At 39.5% G+C, this 22,363-nt stretch overlaps 1 protein-coding gene and 2 non-coding genes across 3 annotated transcripts in view; 2 read left to right on the top strand and 1 right to left on the bottom strand.

Moving 5' to 3' along the window:
• Positions 1-22,363, bottom strand: part of LOC140232763 (uncharacterized) — a gene marked incomplete at its 3' end in the record, with an annotated part of 38,101 nt that overhangs the window by 1,514 nt on the left and 14,224 nt on the right. The window contains exons 7-9 of the mRNA XM_072312878.1: positions 21,346-21,415; positions 12,205-12,336; positions 10,713-10,882 (exon numbers count right to left, since the gene is read on the bottom strand). Coding sequence (XP_072168979.1) covers positions 10,713-10,882; positions 12,205-12,336; positions 21,346-21,415 — 372 coding nt within the window. The remainder of the gene's footprint in view (positions 1-10,712; positions 10,883-12,204; positions 12,337-21,345; positions 21,416-22,363) is intronic.
• Trnat-ggu (transfer RNA threonine (anticodon GGU)) lies at positions 2,207-2,279 on the top strand. Its single transcript has one exon. It is a non-coding gene; the product is annotated as a tRNA-Thr (tRNA).
• On the top strand, positions 3,278-3,350 carry Trnat-ggu (transfer RNA threonine (anticodon GGU)). The gene has a single exon. It is a non-coding gene; the product is annotated as a tRNA-Thr (tRNA).

Here is a 22,363-nt window from a genome sequence, read left to right as displayed (position 1 = left end):
ATATAGATGATGACTGGCGGGGGAGGGAACATACCGAATGTTCCACCCGAAGGGTTTGAAATACTATTGAGGGAGGTTATAAGTCCCTCGACTTCGTCTCGGGACTTATAGCCTCCCGAAATAGCATTTCAACACCTGAGGGTGGAATGTTTGGTGCATGTTCCCGACAACAAAAGTCATCATCTGTTTGCCTATGGGCTAGTCAAATACGTCAACGTCAACCACCAGCACAACGTGCTCGATCACTCGCTCGTGCAGAGCCAAATTCACTGTATGCGCGTGGTCCTAGGCCTTCTGTCATTTGTTACGTGAAAATGTTTTCTCATGGGAGAACATTACAAGAATGTTCGCCCATGGGCGAACATAACGAATGTACCTCCATCACGTGACTGTGTTTAGCCAATCACTAACCGGTATTTGACTAACCCATTTAATATAACATAATGTTGGGTTCTACAGATGCATTTGCTGGTATATGTGGCTCTTTTCTGATGTGGTATTTTGTTACTGTTTACAATATACTTGTAACAGGGGAACAAGGAGGCCCAGACCCCATCACTGTTGATGCAGAAAGAAAAAGAGCAGCATGAAAATAACCCTCGCAGACTGACCCAGCGCAACTGCCGAGAGATAGGGGTAAGGCATGATGACCTAAAAAACCTCATCCAGAGCTGCAGTCTCGATGTTTGGTTCGGCTCTCGGTCGGAAGTGGGCTCTTCGACTGAGTTTGATTGATCAGCTGTCTAGACCGTGGGACAATGATCCTTGACTGATGAGCCCTGACAGACAATAACAATCATTGTTTGGGTTCCCTCCATTTGGTGCCCTGAGCTTACACAATTTTGTTATTATGGAAACTGAAGGTGATATGCCGGAATGAAAATTGATTCGCATTGCCATACAGCACATCAAATAGTTTTTGAGGGATACACCAGCAATTATAACTTCCTCTCAGAATCATAAATACGAGTTAATGAGATTTGCAGGCTACATTATTTACAAATATCACATGCACATGATGTTAACTTGATAGATTGCAGCAAATGCCGACGGAAGAATTTCATGAATTTGAATAACAAAGCAGTACCCGCTGCATGCTATAAGGACTAGAACCAACACTTGCTGTCGGGCGAAAGCTCGGTGGTCTAGTGGAGATGACGCCTGTCCGGTGATCAGGAGGTCGTAGGTTCGAATCCTGCTCGAGTATGTACGCCCATGATTTTTTTATCATGGCTACTACTAAAACACTGATCAATTCAGTGCTTATTTACGTCGATGTAGGGCAATTTGTCAATCAGTTGCAATGAAAACATCTCGACGGAAGAATTTCATGAATTTGAATAACAAAGCAGTACCCGCTGCATGCTATAAGGACTAGAACCAACACTTGCTGTCGGGCGAAAGCTCGGTGGTCTAATGGAGATGACGCCTGTCCGGTGATCAGGAGGTCGTAGGTTCGAATCCTGCTCGAGTATGTACGCCCATGATTTTTTTATCATGGCTACTACTAAAACACTGATCAATTCAGTGCTTATTTACGTCGATGTAGGGCAATTTGTCAATCAGTTGCAATGAAAACATCTCGACGGAAGAATTTCATGAATTTGAATAACAAAGCAGTACCCGCTGCATGCTATAAGGACTAGAACCAACACTTGCTGTCGGGCGAAAGCTCGGTGGTCTAGTGGAGATGACGCCTGTCCGGTGATCAGGAGGTCGTAGGTTCGAATCCTGCTCGAGTATGTACGCCCATGATTTTTTTATCATGGCTACTACTAAAACACTGATCAATTCAGTGCTTATTTACGTCGATGTAGGGCAATTTGTCAATCATTTGCAATGAAAACATCTCGATGGAAGAATTTCATGAATTTGAATAACAAAGCAGTACCCGCTGCATGCTATAAGGACTAGAACCAACACTTGCTGTCGGGCGAAAGCTCGGTGGTCTAGTGGAGATGACGCCTGTCCGGTGATCAGGAGGTCGTAGGTTCGAATCCTGCTCGAGTATGTAAGCCCATGATTTTTTTATCATGGCTACTACTAAAACACTGATCAATTCAGTGCTTATTTACGTCGATGTAGGGCAATTTGTCAATCAGTTGCAATGAAAACATCTCGACGGAAGAATTTCATGAATTTGAATAACAAAGCAGTACCCGCTGCATGCTATAAGGACTAGAACCAACACTTGCTGTCGGGCGAAAGCTCGGTGGTCTAGTGGAGATGACGCCTGTCTGGTGATCAGGAGGTCGTAGGTTCGAATCCTGCTCGAGTATGTACGCCCATGATTTTTTATCATGGCTACTACTAAAACACTGATCAATTCAGTGCTTATTTACGTCGATGTAGGGCAATTTGTCAATCAGTTGCAATGAAAACATCTCGACGGAAGAATTTCATGAATTTGAATAACAAAGCAGTACCCGCTGCATGCTATAAGGACTAGAACCAACACTTGCTGTCGGGCGAAAGCTCGGTGGTCTAGTGGAGATGACGCCTGTCCGGTGATCAGGAGGTCGTAGGTTCGAATCCTGCTCGAGTATGTACGCCCATGATTTTTTTATCATGGCTACTACTAAAACACTGATCAATTCAGTGCTTATTTACGTCGATGTAGGGCAATTTGTCAATCAGTTGCAATGAAAACATCTCGACGGAAGAATTTCATGAATTTGAATAACAAAGCAGTACCCGCTGCATGCTATAAGGACTAGAACCAACACTTGCTGTCGGGCGAAAGCTCGGTGGTCTAGTGGAGATGACGCCTGTCCGGTGATCAGGAGGTCGTAGGTTCGAATCCTGCTCGAGTATGTACGCCCATGATTTTTTTATCATGGCTACTACTAAAACACTGATCAATTCAGTGCTTATTTACGTCGATGTAGGGCAATTTGTCAATCAGTTGCAATGAAAACATCTCGACGGAAGAATTTCATGAATTTGAATAACAAAGCAGTACCCGCTGCATGCTATAAGGACTAGAACCAACACTTGCTGTCGGGCGAAAGCTCGGTGGTCTAGTGGAGATGACGCCTGTCCGGTGATCAGGAGGTCGTAGGTTCGAATCCTGCTCGAGTATGTACGCCCATGATTTTTTTATCATGGCTACTACTAAAACACTGATCAATTCAGTGCTTATTTACGTCGATGTAGGGCAATTTGTCAATCAGTTGCAATGAAAACATCTCGACGGAAGAATTTCATGAATTTGAATAACAAAGCAGTACCCGCTGCATGCTATAAGGACTAGAACCAACACTTGCTGTCGGGCGAAAGCTCGGTGGTCTAGTGGAGATGACGCCTGTCTGGTGATCAGGAGGTCGTAGGTTCGAATCCTGCTCGAGTATGTACGCCCATGATTTTTTATCATGGCTACTACTAAAACACTGATCAATTCAGTGCTTATTTACGTCGATGTAGGGCAATTTGTCAATCAGTTGCAATGAAAACATCTCGACGGAAGAATTTCATGAATTTGAATAACAAAGCAGTACCCGCTGCATGCTATAAGGACTAGAACCAACACTTGCTGTCGGGCGAAAGCTCGGTGGTCTAGTGGAGATGACGCCTGTCCGGTGATCAGGAGGTCGTAGGTTCGAATCCTGCTCGAGTACATGGGTGTATGCAAGGGGGGGTCGGGAGGGTCGTACGACCCCCCCAAATTTTCAAAAGGTCCACTTTTTGTAAAAGACATTTTTGTTTTTTGAGGGCTTTTTACTCTATATAGGCCTACAACAGGGAAAAAAAAGTGAACGGTGTTCCAGCAAATTGTCAAAAACCTCGTAAATTTCGTAACTTAGTTTTAATATGCCATAATTTACCTTATTTCTAAGCCGCACTGCCATGCCGAAAAAGTCACTTTTGTATGCACCAAATGGCCCCATTTTAAGATATAAAATTCAAAAACTCCCTATCGTGGGAGGGGGGACACCCCCCTCCCACACCCTCCCCCCGCTCGGTCGCTCCGCTCCCTCGCAAAGGTAAAGGTCCAAAAATTTTGATTACGACCCCCCCAGAAAAAATCCTGGATACACCCCTGGAGTATGTACGCCCATGATTTTTTTATCATGGCTACTACTAAAACACTGATCAATTCAGTGCTTATTTACGTCGATGTAGGGCAATTTGTCAATCAGTTGCAATGAAAACATCTCGACGGAAGAATTTCATGAATTTGAATAACAAAGCAGTACCCGCTGCATGCTATAAGGACTAGAACCAACACTTGCTGTCGGGCGAAAGCTCGGTGGTCTAGTGGAGATGACGCCTGTCCGGTGATCAGGAGGTCGTAGGTTCGAATCCTGCTCGAGTATGTACGCCCATGATTTTTTTATCATGGCTACTACTAAAACACTGATCAATTCAGTGCTTATTTACGTCGATGTAGGGCAATTTGTCAATCAGTTGCAATGAAAACATCTCGACGGAAGAATTTCATGAATTTGAATAACAAAGCAGTACCCGCTGCATGCTATAAGGACTAGAACCAACACTTGCTGTCGGGCGAAAGTTCGGTGGTCTAGTGGAGATGACGCCTGTCCGGTGATCAGGAGGTCGTAGGTTCGAATCCTGCTCGAGTATGTACGCCCATGATTTTTTTATCATGGCTACTACTAAAACACTGATCAATTCAGTGCTTATTTACGTCGATGTAGGGCAATTTGTCAATCAGTTGCAATGAAAACATCTCGACGGAAGAATTTCATGAATTTGAATAACAAAGCAGTACCCGCTGCATGCTATAAGGACTAGAACCAACACTTGCTGTCGGGCGAAAGCTCGGTGGTCTAGTGGAGATGACGCCTGTCCGGTGATCAGGAGGTCGTAGGTTCGAATCCTGCTCGAGTATGTACGCCCATGATTTTTTTATCATGGCTACTACTAAAACACTGATCAATTCAGTGCTTATTTACGTCGATGTAGGGCAATTTGTCAATCAGTTGCAATGAAAACATCTCGACGGAAGAATTTCATGAATTTGAATAACAAAGCAGTACCCGCTGCATGCTATAAGGACTAGAACCAACACTTGCTGTCGGGCGAAAGCTCGGTGGTCTAGTGGAGATGACGCCTGTCCGGTGATCAGGAGGTCGTAGGTTCGAATCCTGCTCGAGTATGTACGCCCATGATTTTTTTATCATGGCTACTACTAAAACACTGATCAATTCAGTGCTTATTTACGTCGATGTAGGGCAATTTGTCAATCAGTTGCAATGAAAACATCTCGACGGAAGAATTTCATGAATTTGAATAACAAAGCAGTACCCGCTGCATGCTATAAGGACTAGAACCAACACTTGCTGTCGGGCGAAAGCTCGGTGGTCTAGTGGAGATGACGCCTGTCCGGTGATCAGGAGGTCGTAGGTTCGAATCCTGCTCGAGTATGTACGCCCATGATTTTTTTATCATGGCTACTACTAAAACACTGATCAATTCAGTGCTTATTTACGTCGATGTAGGGCAATTTGTCAATCAGTTGCAATGAAAACATCTCGACGGAAGAATTTCATGAATTTGAATAACAAAGCAGTACCCGCTGCATGCTATAAGGACTAGAACCAACACTTGCTGTCGGGCGAAAGTTCGGTGGTCTAGTGGAGATGACGCCTGTCCGGTGATCAGGAGGTCGTAGGTTCGAATCCTGCTCGAGTATGTACGCCCATGATTTTTTTATCATGGCTACTACTAAAACACTGATCAATTCAGTGCTTATTTACGTCGATGTAGGGCAATTTGTCAATCAGTTGCAATGAAAACATCTCGACGGAAGAATTTCATGAATTTGAATAACAAAGCAGTACCCGCTGCATGCTATAAGGACTAGAACCAACACTTGCTGTCGGGCGAAAGCTCGGTGGTCTAGTGGAGATGACGCCTGTCCGGTGATCAGGAGGTCGTAGGTTCGAATCCTGCTCGAGTATGTACGCCCATGATTTTTTTATCATGGCTACTACTAAAACACTGATCAATTCAGTGCTTATTTACGTCGATGTAGGGCAATTTGTCAATCAGTTGCAATGAAAACATCTCGACGGAAGAATTTCATGAATTTGAATAACAAAGCAGTACCCGCTGCATGCTATAAGGACTAGAACCAACACTTGCTGTCGGGCGAAAGTTCGGTGGTCTAGTGGAGATGACGCCTGTCCGGTGATCAGGAGGTCGTAGGTTCGAATCCTGCTCGAGTATGTACGCCCATGATTTTTTTATCATGGCTACTACTAAAACACTGATCAATTCAGTGCTTATTTACGTCGATGTAGGGCAATTTGTCAATCAGTTGCAATGAAAACATCTCGACGGAAGAATTTCATGAATTTGAATAACAAAGCAGTACCCGCTGCATGCTATAAGGACTAGAACCAACACTTGCTGTCGGGCGAAAGCTCGGTGGTCTAGTGGAGATGACGCCTGTCCGGTGATCAGGAGGTCGTAGGTTCGAATCCTGCTCGAGTATGTACGCCCATGATTTTTTTATCATGGCTACTACTAAAACACTGATCAATTCAGTGCTTATTTACGTCGATGTAGGGCAATTTGTCAATCAGTTGCAATGAAAACATCTCGACGGAAGAATTTCATGAATTTGAATAACAAAGCAGTACCCGCTGCATGCTATAAGGACTAGAACCAACACTTGCTGTCGGGCGAAAGCTCGGTGGTCTAGTGGAGATGACGCCTGTCCGGTGATCAGGAGGTCGTAGGTTCGAATCCTGCTCGAGTATGTACGCCCATGATTTTTTATCATGGCTACTACTAAAACACTGATCAATTCAGTGCTTATTTACGTCGATGTAGGGCAATTTGTCAATCAGTTGCAATGAAAACATCTCGACGGAAGAATTTCATGAATTTGAATAACAAAGCAGTACCCGCTGCATGCTATAAGGACTAGAACCAACACTTGCTGTCGGGCGAAAGCTCGGTGGTCTAGTGGAGATGACGCCTGTCCGGTGATCAGGAGGTCGTAGGTTCGAATCCTGCTCGAGTATGTACGCCCATGATTTTTTTATCATGGCTACTACTAAAACACTGATCAATTCAGTGCTTATTTACGTCGATGTAGGGCAATTTGTCAATCAGTTGCGATACAAACATTGCTGAGAAATATTCAACCAAGTTCCTAGGAGTGACCCTATATAGCAATCTAACTTGGAATACTCATGTCCAGAATATTACAACAGCAATATCTAAAGCAACTGGTGTTTTAAGGAGAATAAAATACTTAATTAACGATCAAACTTTAATAATGTTATACAACACCTTATTTCTACCATATGTAATGTACTGCAATATTGTATGGGGCTACTGTAGCAAAACTAAATTGAACACAATTTTTCTTCTCCAGAAAAAGGCTCTTAGTATATGCACACATTCAAATTTCTTGGCTCACACTGATCCCATATTTTTTCGTCTAAAAACTCTAAAGGCCCATGATATACATTTATACCTAACTGCCATATTTATGTATAAACACACTCGAAATTTATTACCAATTTTTCATAATGCCCTAGTAACCAATGACCATATTTACTCATACCCTACCCGTCGTTCCCATGATTTTCATTTAAGTAATCCAAAGCTTTTACTTGCTCAAAAGTCGATCAGACATCACGGTTCGGATACATGGGACACTCTTCCTGAGGAGTTGAAACAGTGTGCCTCCTTGTTTCCATTCAAAGCAAACTTAAAGAAGCACATTTTATTACAGTATACACATACTTCAAATACGAACTAAACACAAATATTTTATGTGACTAATGTTGGTCTCCCGATAGCAACATCGCATGTCGTTCCCTCTTCCAGCAAACCAAGTCTATTATTCTAAATTCCAACCTATCTGCCCTTGTGCACTTTCAAGCACTTGCACGCACATTCACCACAAATCACATATCAGAGTTTATTTTCCCCTGCTATCTTCGCAGCAGAATTTGTATTATTACGAATCTAGTACGTCCTTACCTTTTCCTCGGGCCGGCCATCTTTTCAAGCAATGCTTACAATGGCGGCCCTCTGCATAATCGCTTCTTAACTACAATTGTTATTGTAATCCCTGCTGCATAGACATGCATACTGTATATTATACCATTAATTTCCTTTTATATTGTTGTTTATGCAAGTCAAACGACTCTGTTTTAAATATACTTTGTATGTTTCCCACATGTTCATGATTATGTAACTTATGTATATTGATTTGCAGAAAATAAAGTATCTATCTATCAAACAAAGTCACAGCATATCAATTTTTATTTTTTCATTTTTTATTTTTTTTAGTCATTAGCATTGCTTCACGGATTTATCAATGAGGTGTAGGTTTTGAGCTCAATGACAAAAAGATTAATATACCAATTTTGGTTTCACTTATTCATACATAAATAAGTTTACTAAATACATATTTTTTCCCATCACAGCATTAAGAAGAGAGAAGAAATCTGAAAATGTTATGAATTGCAATGCTTAAAAAGTGGTAAACATTAACATTCTCGTGTGTTGTATTTTATCACTAGCATTCTTGTGGGTGCTGCATCTGTCACATTCTTGTGTGTGCTGTTTCAGCCACATTCTCTGTGGGATGTTGTTTAAATTTGTTGAGTTTTTTTTTTTTTTTTTTTTTGGGGGGGGGGGGGTTTATTCCAGGTAGTAAGTTTTTATTGATAGTGTTGTTCCAGATTTCATAGGATGATATGTCAATATTTCGTTGTATGTGCTGTATCAGCCTTATTTTTTTTTTTTTTTTGTATTTCAATGTATTTTACAACTGTTGTTATATATAATACTTGAATAGATATAGAAGAAACAGGTGCAATATTGGATGTCATGGATGTATATTTTGTTATTGAGTGTTAAGTTTCTCTGTGTTATTTTATATGAATTATTGACGTGTGTTGTCATTTTCTGTGTTTCATTTTGAAATGTGTGTTTTACATAATATTTTTGTGTGTATCTACATTTGTATGTACATTGTATGCCACTTGAATCACACACACACAAAAAAATCCATTTTCTGGACAATAAATAAATAAATGAAATGAAAAATGAAATGAAATGAAATGAAATGAAATGAAATGAAATGAAATGAAATGAAATGAAATGAAATGAAATGTATACCATAGCACATAACTATACCAAATGATAATTTTCATTTTTGCTGCCTTTAATCTAGATGGAAATATCTGTCTGAATGACACCTGTAGAAAGAACCTACAGCACACTCTCCTTGCATGACTGCCCCAGGAGTGTAGACACGGCAGGAAAACCCAAACAGAAACTGTTTTATATTTTATATAGTTCAGTACCACCAGGGTCAATGCCATGGAAAATGGCTGCCGGTGAAAAACAGGAAGGAAGTTATCGCTTGCAATGCGTAGTATTAACCTATATCACTAATTGCCACCATGCTATTGTTTCAGTCATCACTCTATCCTACCCCTCCGCTTCCAGTCTATGGGTCTCAGAATGCTGAGGACAGTGGTTTGTGGCTAAGAGATTTTATTCACAGATTAAAGTGTTAGTATCATATGCTGAAATTCATCCTTCATGGTATATCAAAAGAATGTCCAAAGTTTTTATGGTGGCATTATGAGGGCGTGCACACTTGTTTGTAATCACCATTATGAAAAGCATAATTTCTACAATATTGTTAGAATCACCACATGTTGCAAAACAAGAAGAACTCTCCTTAATGTTGGCAAACTACACACTCTAAGACATTCTAAGCAAGTCCTTCACAAATGTAAAAGCCCTGCATGACCAAGTGCAACTTTGACATCCCTTGAAAATACCCTTGCAAACCAAGAATATTGCAAATATCACATAAATGGAGGGGATAGCTAGCGATAGAGCTAGTGAGTCAATGAAGTGCATATATATGTATTATGCATATATGTGCTGCACTGTTGTGCTTATGTGTATGATGTATTGTGTAGTCCCGCAAAGTTCTGTGAATACACTGCACAGGTTTTCATCGAAGCAAATATCATATGTTGTCAATATGCCAGGTAAGGTTCACAAAAATCTTGACAGTTGTTGCTAAGTGTCATAAATATAAAACCTGTCTCACAAAGTCCATGCAATGCTAGTATTGTGCATACATATATAATTGTATAAAGAAACAAAAAAGATATCGATTTGAAGTGTTAAAATGCATTTACCATTCAGCAAAATCAACTCATGTAAGTATAATTTCCGATGCAACCACTGCTATTGTTTCATCGCAACTTATCATTTGTGAAGAAAACTTGGCCGATGGCTATTGTGAGAGTGCAGCAGAAATGATTGGTAGCATATAATATACCCATCCAACATACAATGGCGTCCATACAGGAATGTGCGCAGTCAGCATACTTTCGTCTTGCGCCTTCCACTTTTCAATGATGAAAGTCATCACTTCTTGCCAAAGAAAGTAGAAAAGGAAGGGGGAATTTATTTCGAAAATACTTTAAGTGTGGCATGCACGCAGTCTGTATACTTACATCGTGTGTGAAAATACACACATGATTTGAGCGGACATTTTCATCAGAACAACTATTTTTTTGAATTCATTTTGTTGTTGTTGTTGTTGACTCCTAATGTTAGGGGTGCGCATTACACAAAAGTGGGCCATACACACAGAAATTGACTGTATATGGAGCCCTAACAAACCTATTTGTGTTTCCCGTGATGATGATGGTACACAAGTGCCAGGATTAAACATTCTACCATCTTCTCACCTCTTTCTTGAGGAGGAGGAGTCTCCATCGCTGCTCCGCCTCTTTGCTCCTTTCCTCCCGTCGCGCGACGGTCTCCTGGCCTTGCGGTGCCAAAGCGGACATTTGTTACCACGCTTGCACTGTCCTGTTTCGTTGAACTCGGCACACTCCAGTGTATGTTTCTTCTTGCACTGCAAACAAATTGTAGGGTGCAGAATCTATGAATATTACCATACTACAATTTATCTTATATGTAGCAGTATACAAATAATGAATGTTTATAAGTTCAATGGAAAGAATATTTCATGAGGCCAAACATGACACGATCAATTCAACGAGGCGCAGCCGAGCTGAATGGATCAAAGATTTCATCTTTCACCGAATGAAATATTCTGTCCACTGCACGAATGAAAAACATTATTTGCTTTATATAGCATCTAAAAATAGATCACTGTCATTCGATGTGTCTTGAATTTAGAAACAAAAGAAAAGTGCGAGATTTGAGATTGTGAGAGTCTCACTAAGCACTATACGCTAGCGCACTGTCCGTTATTATGCTTGATCTCAAACACTGCAAACGCAAGCATTTTACGTACGGAGTGTGCTAGGCTCGCGGCATATATGCAATGGAGCAAAACGCATGGATCCAAGCTTGCACGGTAAATGGAGCTATAATTGCACCAATAATGATATAACAATAAAATGGGACAAATGATCTATATCAAATATCAACGACCTATTTAGGAGTTACAGATTAACTGTTTCAGTCCTATGGGTAAAATGTTCACATAAAATGTCATCAGGATTTTAAGATAGTGGTCCTTAAAGAGTTAAACAGCAGATGTCAAGACTTGGAGTGCACTGTTTGCATTCACTTTGACTGCATCAAGGCAAGTCTCTCCATTTTGTGAAAACAAAAGTACCCAACCTTTTCATACTGGTGTACTAGAGCAACTGACATTGTTTCTATCTATTTCAGTTTGTCATTGATGAATTACCTTGCTCTGTACCTTGCTAAAATACAATAAGAATAATTAAACAATCATAAAGTGCATTACAAAGGTTATTTCCTCTTTTTTGTATCAATAGATAATGCAGCTTGTTATCGCTACTTCACTTTAATTCACTCGTCTTACCAGTCTCTCTGTCTGTATTTTGTTTTGCCAAATACTGTACAGAATTGCTTCACTTTTAGACAGCATACTGCCCATTTTGTCAAGGCTGTGTTTTACATAGCACTGCACTAGAAACACTAACATTTTAGTAATCAGTCTAGATGTTACCATAGCAACAACACTACTGTAATTTGCAAAATTGTAAATATCTCTTTTGGATGGACATAGAGGTCTGACATATTTCTGATGGGGCTTACTATAGATTGTGCTTCCAATATGATTTTGACTAATTTAAAGTACATCATTTAAAAATTAATTTACAGTCAAGCAGCATTATATCATTCAAGGTACTGATGTCTTGAAAAACATGAGCAGCGACTGGCACACATTGCACTCACTTTCTCCCCACGAGGGCAGTATCCCTGCAGAAACTCCTGACAGACCTCCGCTCGCTTGCTGACCTTGACATGAGAGTAGGGGCAGTTGTCGCGGTTACAGACTCCTTTCAGGAAGTACACACATACCGGCATCTACAAAAAAATATCAAGAGATGGATGAAAGAGAGAAGACTGATTATTTAGTGTAAAATTTCCTTGAAAAAAGCATGATTGATAGGCAAGATAGGGGTGCATATAAGTCCTTTTCCTACCAGCATAACATGAGCTTCAGACCTTTGGTTCTACTAGTATTGTTAATTTGCACTACATGTGCCTGGTAGCTTCATGCTTTAATATCTCGGTAAATTGTTCAGGTTGTCACCTGATTTTCGGAGCCACATGTTGTAATGCTCAGTTTCTCTTCTTTCTTTGCTTCAAGGCCATCTGTCAAAATTGGTCTTCTTCATATCATATCGTACAGTCTCTTAACTGGAATTTCCATTTATGAAGCATCATTATCCCTTTTTTTTTGGGGGGGGGAGGGGTGAGTAGGATTTAACAGGGCATCATATGAACATACACATGTGAAAAGTCTGTTCACCACATTCTGTCAATGTGTACTTATGATTTTATTGATTATGTGTTGATAGTCATTAGAATTGAAGAGATTAAGAATTCATGTCATGTGACAGAGGGAAAAAGAAATGAATGTAATTTTTGTTTTCACAAGATATTCACTAGATTTGATGATATTAGCCTGTTTTCATTACATCATAGTGTTCTAAAATCACTCATGTTTACCTTTTTTAATGTTTAAGTCAGACAGCAATTAAGAAGTGAGGGTTACAGGACGACATGAAATCCTACGCTGCTTTGAGGAGAGCGTAGACTACTACAACAACAACAGCAAACTAATGAGAGCCACTACCTTCAGAAATAACTCACTCATCCCCTGAAACACATCACATTCAACTCATTATCAAATTACAATTCATGTGAGGAAGTAAATGTTGTGAGCGAAGGCAACTAGCAGGTGCCAAACACGCTCATCAAATTCAGCACTCAAGGATATGTCCTCTCTTTAATTACATCACGCATTTGAAGATAAGGAGTGTAGTTAGACCCATAACTGGATCCATGCTAGTGTAATGCTTTGCAAGAATGGAATTCGGTTGAAATCAACTAGTCTTACTAAATACAAGGATGGTATTTTGAAGGTGGATTGTGTTAGGATTTATCCACAGTAACTACTGAGAAAGCACTCGGATTCTTTTTGAGCAAGCTACCCTCGGACCAAAGGATTGAAGTTCTCCCCAGAGGTCTAGGCAATGACCATGAAATGCCTTGCCTAAGGGCAGGTTCACTGCTGCTGGTGAACTAGGGACTTTGTTCATGATTGAGAATCCATGGTCTTATCCAGTTACCCATAATGGCTCCCCATAATGCATACTTCCCACCAAAGAAAGGCAACCACAAGCAAACAGACAAACTAGCTATGAGGTTGGGGTTTGGGTTGGCACTGATCAATGGCAACCCCATAGTCTGGATGAGGCTTGCCTGACATGGCAACAAATTCCACTCATGAAAATAGATATACGTATGAAAGCAATTCCAACAATGAATACCTTATCATAAGGTCTGAAAGGTCAGACACACAACTGATTTGAATACATTGGAAAGCCACTTTACCACCAATGTTCACAGAAAATGTCTACTGACTGGCCTTTCATTTTTTTGCTGTGTGGCAACAAGAGTACAACTTTCAACCGCACTGGGTATTTTTCGAGACTTACTCTTTCATGGGAAAGAGGGGAAAACTAGCCTCATTTTCAGAAGTTTACTTGGGAACTCCCTCTATGGAAAACTTGTTTGAATGTAAAAGCAGTGTCAGAAAAGCATCCACATAATTATTGAAATAAACAGTGAATTAATAAACCAAAGGTAGGACCATATGAAACTCAATGGACTTCACCCATTAATACTGACTAGTGATTAGTGCCAGGTCCTGGTGATAGAACTCTGACTTCCATCCCACAAACAATTCAAACAGACACTTTAAGCAGACAAAAGTTACAAATCATTTGTTTTTGATAAAATGCAAGCTTGTCTCAAGGCAAAATAAGAAATAAAAATTGTCAGTATTGTATCCTTGTCTGGAGACGCACAGGACACACGACATTGTGCACACACACAGCATTTAAACATTCCATGATTAGAAAAACACATCTGTCACATGATCAATGAAAATTGTTATGTGTCTATGATAATTGCATAAAGTCTTCAAAAATCAAAACATCATTAAAAAGGGGAAACCAGGAATGTACTTGAATCTATGGGCATTATTTCCTCTGAAAACACAGCATGCATGTACAGACAATCTTGCATATTTTGGGCTGGAATAGAGCAACTCCTTCTTTGTTATACAATCCTTGCCACTGAGAAAATAAGTCTATTTTTGGAAACAATGGGATTAGCCCATCAACCCTGAACTTGACACAGTAATGTGCTGCGATCATCGCACTTGACACAGCGTTTGGTTTCCCAATTTCTGACGACGGTCGAACAGAACATCTGCTCCACGCATCAGGACATTAAGCCATGCACCAGCGAAACTATGAACCGTATGTTGTGGGAACCACTGTCCTGCTAATCATCGGCAATGAATTGAATTAACTTTGCTTTCTCTCCCAGGTGGGGCCCCTTCATTACAAAGAAATTACAAAGGAGAAAGAAATCAATCTTGTTGAAGGGACTGATTATACTTGAAATATGCCCCATGATAAAAGGGCCAGTCTGATGAATCTAACATATGAAAACCTTGATAGTATGAAGCCAATCCAAGGAGGGTATAAAATTGTAATTCCTGATGCTGTTGCTGTTGTATCTTATTCAACTTTACTTGAAAGGCAATGATGAATTACCAGTACTCTAATTATTGACATCTAAACTTCTGGTAGTCATTTTATCTTCAGTTGACTTCATCTCACACATCACACAAACTGGCAGAGTTACAAAAAAAGTACAATGTAGTCTGAAGTACATCTCAAAAGTAACATGTTTAACCTGTTGAGGACGAGTCCCAAGTATATATACTCAGGCAGGTGTCTAAGGGAAATATGTGCTAAAGCAAAGTCAGCTCCTCCTGAAGAGGTCAAGGAATAATTCTTTCTCAACTACAATATCACTTAAAATACTGATTTCAATTTTTATCTTAATGTTTTATTAATGACTACCTAGAAGTCCTTATTTTATGACTAATATAAGGATCAAAGCTTTAGTCTTACACTATCTTATCTTTTACATAAGAATCTAATCCCCCTCTAGAGATAAAGTGGGGGGGGGGGAGGAAGGGGAGACAGAGTTAGAAAACAAACAAACAACAGTTTTCAGATTAAACAAAACAGATTGTGTTGATGTCAGTGTTCAGATCATAGATATATTTCCATCTTTTTTTTTTAAACAATTCCCCATCCTTGCAACTAACATTTAAAAAAATAATCAATAATTCTTGCATGAATTTGTTTGATGACTCAATAGGAGATGTCAAAACGTTATCTTCTTTGTTTTAAAAGCTTCAAATTTCACTCTCTTGTTGCTGTTATCATGATGGCTTCTCCTCTACCAGAGCTTGCAGAACATTTTGGGTGTGGCATTTCATGCAGCTCTTACTCTTAGGGAGCACTGTTAGTCTCTCTTTAACATTAACTGGATAACATCTAAACAACCCTGTATGATTCTTTCCATGTTTCTTGTTTGGCATTATCTGTCTTTTAATGTTCAACTGCATTTGTAATATCAACAACAAGAATCATCTATGAAGGAAACATCTGTAATGATTTCTCCACTGTAAGAAAAGCAAGAACTTATTAAGTTTGTTATGATCAAGTGAGTTCCATTTCCTTGTGGTTCTGCTCCAACTAGATCCTTCTCCCAACTACGAAATGTACACTTGGAGCAATGCTGTGTACATTTCACAGCTGTAAATACAAAAAGATGGTATCACTGTGATAACTTTTACTTTGAATAATCAACAAGGCTCCAGTATGCTGACCTTCAAAAAAAAAAAGTAAGCCAAAGAAATCACACAGATGTGGGGAAATATTTCTTTATTCCATTCAAACCCTGTAGGCAGTGATTAGATACTAATTGAGATCAATGCCTTTGCCACCTGCTCGCATAGAAGTCAGAAATGTAGGGCGAGGCTTTAATACCACTGTGACCTGTGAAGTACACCCTAAGTCATCCAAAGCAGACATGGGAGCGAATGAGAACCAATGATGGCGTGTCTATTGAGGTTCCTAAACTGTCACATCCACGTCGGCTGTCTTCCACATCCTGGGAACTGGAGACTTGGGAATGTCGTCAGGAAAACATGGCACATCCGCTGGCAAATTGATCAACTTTCGACTGGAAGAGGACACACGATAACATTCACAGACTGCAGCACTCGCCAGGCTCCCCGAACATGAGTACTTTGTACGATGGAGTTCACGTATGTGTTATCTTGTCGGGCAAAAAAACAACAACAAACAAACAAAAACAAAACGAACAACATCCATCATCCATCCAACAACATCACTTGTTCGATACTACACTTTCATATTAAGAATGAGATATGTTGCTACGGTGATTTGTGTGCCTCTGCTATGTTATATTATTCTCCCTAAAGGGCTGTAGTACATCATAACAGTGTGCGATGACATTTCATATGTTTGATAAAAAATTGAAGTAATGAATTCTGAGTTAATGAATAACAAAACTACTGTTTACATGATTTTGACAATCCTAAATCTTGTACCAATATCTTATAATGAGGTGCCCTGACAAGCTTACATCATACATCAAATCTGACAAATAATGCCATACATTTGAAAGTGAGTTATTGGATAGATTATGAGATATATCACAATTTGACCTCGATCTTTGATCCTCGCTTTAATAATATTTTCTTGTAAAGATACATACTCCCTGTAGCACATTTGAAATAAAGAACAATCTCAGTGACTGGCTGGTCCAACAACTGAATAGATGGATAGACAATGTTTTCAACCTCCCTATTCAGAGGCATGAAAATGAATGCTTCATTATGGCAGTGATAGACATTGATTTCATGAAACAAAATCCTACATGGGCTGTAGGAAACAGTATTTTTTCAATTACAATTTTGCTGTTATCTATCTCAATCAGCCTTGTATAATGAAGATGCCCATGAATGCTTTTCATCACATTTTTTAGGAAAACCAAAACCCAAGTATAGATATGGATTGAGTAAAAGCAGCAATATTAGTAGAACACATCAGTGAAAGTTTGAGGAAAATAGAACAATCAATTCAAAACTTATGAATTTTGAACGATTTGGTGCCTACTACCGACTACTACAATTTATAGCATCATGTATGGACAGCAATATAAAGAAAATATTAGGAAAATTCAACTTGTTTTCACTTTTCTAGCATAATGCAAATGCACTTGACTTAGGCTTTCTTCTTTCAGAAAGCAGGGAGAATAACATTACCCTTACCATATGTCTGCACAAGTTGATGGAATGTGTACTACTCAATGAAATATCGAATTGATATTTATACAAAATGTCATGAACTGTAGTAGACTTCTTATCAAGCAAAAATAATGGCACCAAAATTCTGACATTAGACGTTCCACTCAATATCTTGCCATTTCAAAAAGCCACTGCCGCAATTTTTCACCGCTATTTTTCTTCCGAATCTCCCGCATCTTTTGACACCAAATCTGCGACATCCGGGCATGCAGTTTTGATGTTACGAATAGATGTACACACATTTCGGACCAAAAATTGCTCAAAAACATGAATTCGTGCAAAATTCAATGCATATTGCGCTTTCAGTCAAATTTTATTAAAGCAGAGAATGATTATTTTTCGCTTCTTATTGATTAAAATCAATTACCAACAAATTTTCCATGCTCAGAACAGTGTCGCTGAAAAATTTCATCAAAAAAACAATGAAAAACAATACTATGCATAGAAATTTTAAAGCGCAATAAAATACTGAAGAAATTCTTTATGATGGCACAATCTATTTTACTTACATTTTGTTGCTGGGGTGACAAGATCTTGTATCTAAAATTTTGGTGAAAATGACTTTTTTGGATTAATGGTCAGATAATCAGCTCAGTGATATCCTGTCCAAATCCTACCTGTCCAACCCCCAAATGAAGCCACCACAACATGTCAAAGAAAGGGCTATCCCATAATTTGTGATAGTGCTTTGGCTTTCATGTTTTTTTGCTCACTTGGAACATTTGAAATTTTGTTGATACGAGGTCTTGTTGCCCCAGCAACAATGAGCACTAGAAAGAATATTTACACCAAAAATAGGCCTTTTGGAGCTTTATTTAGTGTTACATAGCAAACAGTCTGATTACACACATACAGTTCGACCTCGATTATCCGGCCATGTCGGGACCGGCGCTCATCCGGATAAGCGAATTGGCCGGCTATGGGAGACACAATGTTAATGTAGCTGCCGTCCAAGCTGCCGTCCCAGTGCACTGGCAGCTAGGCAGGTAGCGTACCCCGCAACGGTAGTGTAATCTATGCTAGCCTGCGCAAAATTGTAGTCCCTTCTTCACAAAAATAAAGTATATCTTTATGTAAAAATCATACATGTTTTACCTCATTAGATATTGAGAAACCTATCATGCACATCTTATGAAATTAGTGAAATAGATCCATAGATGTTAAAGTCACTGTTTTTTCTCAATGTTTGGATGAAAAAAAAAAGGCCTTCACTGCGTGAAAGCGTCCGGATAATAGAGATTTCCGGATAAAAGGAGGCCGGATAATCGAGGTCGAACTGTACATGTATATCATGCAAAAGTAGCATAAATGTTTTTTTTTTTTTTAAATCAAATCAACTCCACAGTTTTATAGATTACAATGCAGGCAATGTGAGTACTGATTACAGTCGCGCGGTCAATGGTCAATAGGTGAGGGAGACCTTCGATATCTGGAGGAGGGCCTGGAAGGCCCCTCTGCAGCTTTATCATCTAATAAAACAGCCCAGCCTACTTATAAGGGTTTAAAGGTCCACAAACATATCATGGTGTAACCACAAACCTCTCTGTCATCCTCATTCATATCGACATACAAACCTTCAACAACACATAAAGTAAGATTTACTTTCTGGTCGTCAATCAAAGAAGAGAATGACATTACAACGAATTGATTTGGTTACAAGGATTTTCCCTCTCTCTTTCTCCATCTGTCTTTGTCTGTCTGTCTGTCTGACTCTCTCTCTCATACACACACACACACACACACACAAACACACACACACACACACACAACAGTGGAGTAAAACGTGACTGATGGGACAAAAACAATAAGAGGTTTAGGAAGGCTAAAGAGTGCAGGGTTAGTCTATGATAAAGGAGAGGGAATTATACGTGATGTAGACCTCACATATGATGCTATATTTGGTACCCTGGGGTATCACATGAAAATTCACAATTTCGTTGAACTATTTTTTTTTTTTTCAGCACTGTACCCTGGGTTACCAAATAATGTGCAGAAATTATTTCTTGTATTATTATGCACAAAAATGTTTTCTTATTTGTGATTATGCAACAATTAATGCATGCAAATAATATTTTCTTTTTCTCATGTACATACTCTGTTGTAATCTTCACTGTGTGATATTATTGTACATGTTATTGTAAGTACTGATTTTATTATGTTGACTTTGAATGGGATTGGAAATTAATTTTTTGTTTATCATCCAAGACAGTGTCAGTTACTTTCATCAATAATCTTGTATTGAGTGAATGAATAATCAAGTGTGTGTTTACTGATAGCATACAGCATCTTACATACAAAAAAAGAAACACACTCTTACTGAATTTGAATAAAAGCAATGTGAAAATATGCAATGTGTCACCATGAGAACATTGCACAACTGTCTGATAATGTACGAGCTGAAATTTTCGCGGTGGTTTTATTTTCGCGAATTTCACGAATCGCCTTTGAACAGCAAAAATAACAACACGTGAAAATAGCAACACGCAAATAAGTAAGTTCAGTTAGACTCTCGCAATTAACAACACGCGAAAATGTCCTCCAAGTAGTAATTCGCGAAAATATCTGTATGCGAAAATTTCAGCTCATACAGTAATGGATAAGAGATGGCGCTACACAACGCCAACGCCGTACCCTGGGTTATGATGGTACCCCAGGGTGCCGAATCATATGGTGAATATCCAACAGGTTGGTGAATGTGGAAAACATTTACTCTTGAGTTCCAGTTAATGACTGACACAGTACTGAGAAATGTCACCATGAGAACATTGCACAACTGTCTGATAATGGATAAGAGATGGCGCTACACAAGGCCAACACCGTACCCTGGGTTACGATGGTACCCCAGGGTGCCGAATCATATGGTGAATATCCAACAGGTTGGTGAATGTGGAACACATTTACTCTTGAGTTCCAGTTAATGTTTGTTAAATTGTTCAATTTAATTGTTAAATGTTTCTTAGGGGCAACATGTGTGGGTTCACATGCCTATGGGCAATGTAGTAAATGTATTTACTTTTGTGTGCCCTGACCCTCATGTAGTCTCCATTCATTTCATTTTCATTTTGTGTAACGTGTACAGTACAGTGTATCCTTTGTAATGTTCATTCTGGTTTTTGTTTCATGTTTGTGATGTTAATGATATGTATCCTATATTCTTTACCTGGTTGAATAAATAATAGTAATAATAATAATAATAATAATGACTGACACGGTACTGAGAAACATGCCAGACATTTCAATCAGATATTTCAAATTAATCTCCCTCTACTTCTAAGACCTATCACATGTGCATAAGTTTTGGTGAATCTTGTCTGTGTGAGTGACATTGTGATGGCAATTTGGCTGCCATGTGAAACCCATGTGAATTACAGCAAAGAAATTATCAAGGAAGATAGAGCAATAGAGTCACATAATGGAGACACTTCAGTGTGCAGCGGACTGAGCGAAATGGCCTGCTTTATCACGTTGATCTCAGGTGATAAAATTCCTGTGTGTCCAAAAGGTGGTGAGGTAAAAGAGAAATAAGACAAAGAAGAAGAAAAAACAAAACCAAAACCACACTTCTAGAGCAATTTTCTGGAGCTTACAGAGGATTGGGAACTCACCTTGTCCTTGGAGACTTTGTGTGAGAAGGGACAGGTGCCATCGGTCCTTTGACAGGTTCCCCTCAGAAATCTAGGTTTCAAAGGAAAACAAAACAGGACACTGCGTTTTTGAACGTACCGACAGGTGGATACTGCATTGGCCTTCTCTCCTCACCTGGTGGTCAGACTAGCCAAGGCTTGATTGTCAATAATTTGAAACAAGTACGCATTATCTCCTCCCCTTCTTCCTCCCCCCCCCCCCTCTATGACACTAGTAGTGGTCCTTATTCTATTCACACACATAATCAGCACTGTGGATAACCATTGATATATTTATATGGGAGGTCTCCTCACACATGCTTAATTTCAGGAAAAGAGTACCAGTATCTAAGGATAGTCATCCTTCCTATTCTCTATGCATTCTTTAAAATTACATGCCACTAGACAAGATTTAGGTACATGATGCAACTGAGTGAATATGAAAACGAATATTCGCACTGGAAATATACAGTCAAACCTGTCTATAGTGGCCACCCAAGGGAAACGAAAAGAGTGGCCGTTATAGACAGGTGGTCGCTATAGACAGGTTATCCAACTTTGTGTGCATTGCCTACATGTGCATGTATCATCGTTGTATACATCTCTAAGTACTTAAACATGCACATGTAGGCCTTATGTGTATATGCATGCACATACACAGAAATGTGTTTCATGCATTGAACAATGCAGGTGTTTATCACCGGTTGCACAGTAGCACGTGTACAGTCGTGAAGATAGCTTAACACTGACTTTGTGCATTATTATGACTGAATGAGTGATAAATGCAGTGGTGGTGGTCACTGAACATTGCCCATGAATGACTGGCATGGCTACAGAGCAGAAAAACACGCTGAATTATCAGCTCGGCTATGGCTCCATCGGGTCTTTGGCCGCTATAAACAGGTTAAAATCTACAGCAGGAAACAAAATTTGTGGCCGCTAGCCGCGTTAGACAGGTGGCTGCTATACACAGTGTCTTTAACAGGGTTTTTCTCTCGGG

The sequence above is a fragment of the Diadema setosum genome, chromosome 9 (genome assembly GCF_964275005.1).
Source record: "Diadema setosum chromosome 9, eeDiaSeto1, whole genome shotgun sequence".
In the NCBI taxonomy this organism is placed as follows: Eukaryota; Metazoa; Echinodermata; class Echinoidea; order Diadematoida; family Diadematidae; genus Diadema; species Diadema setosum.
The sequence above is the reverse complement of the archived record's forward strand: the minus strand, read 5'-3'. Positions and strand labels throughout refer to the sequence as shown.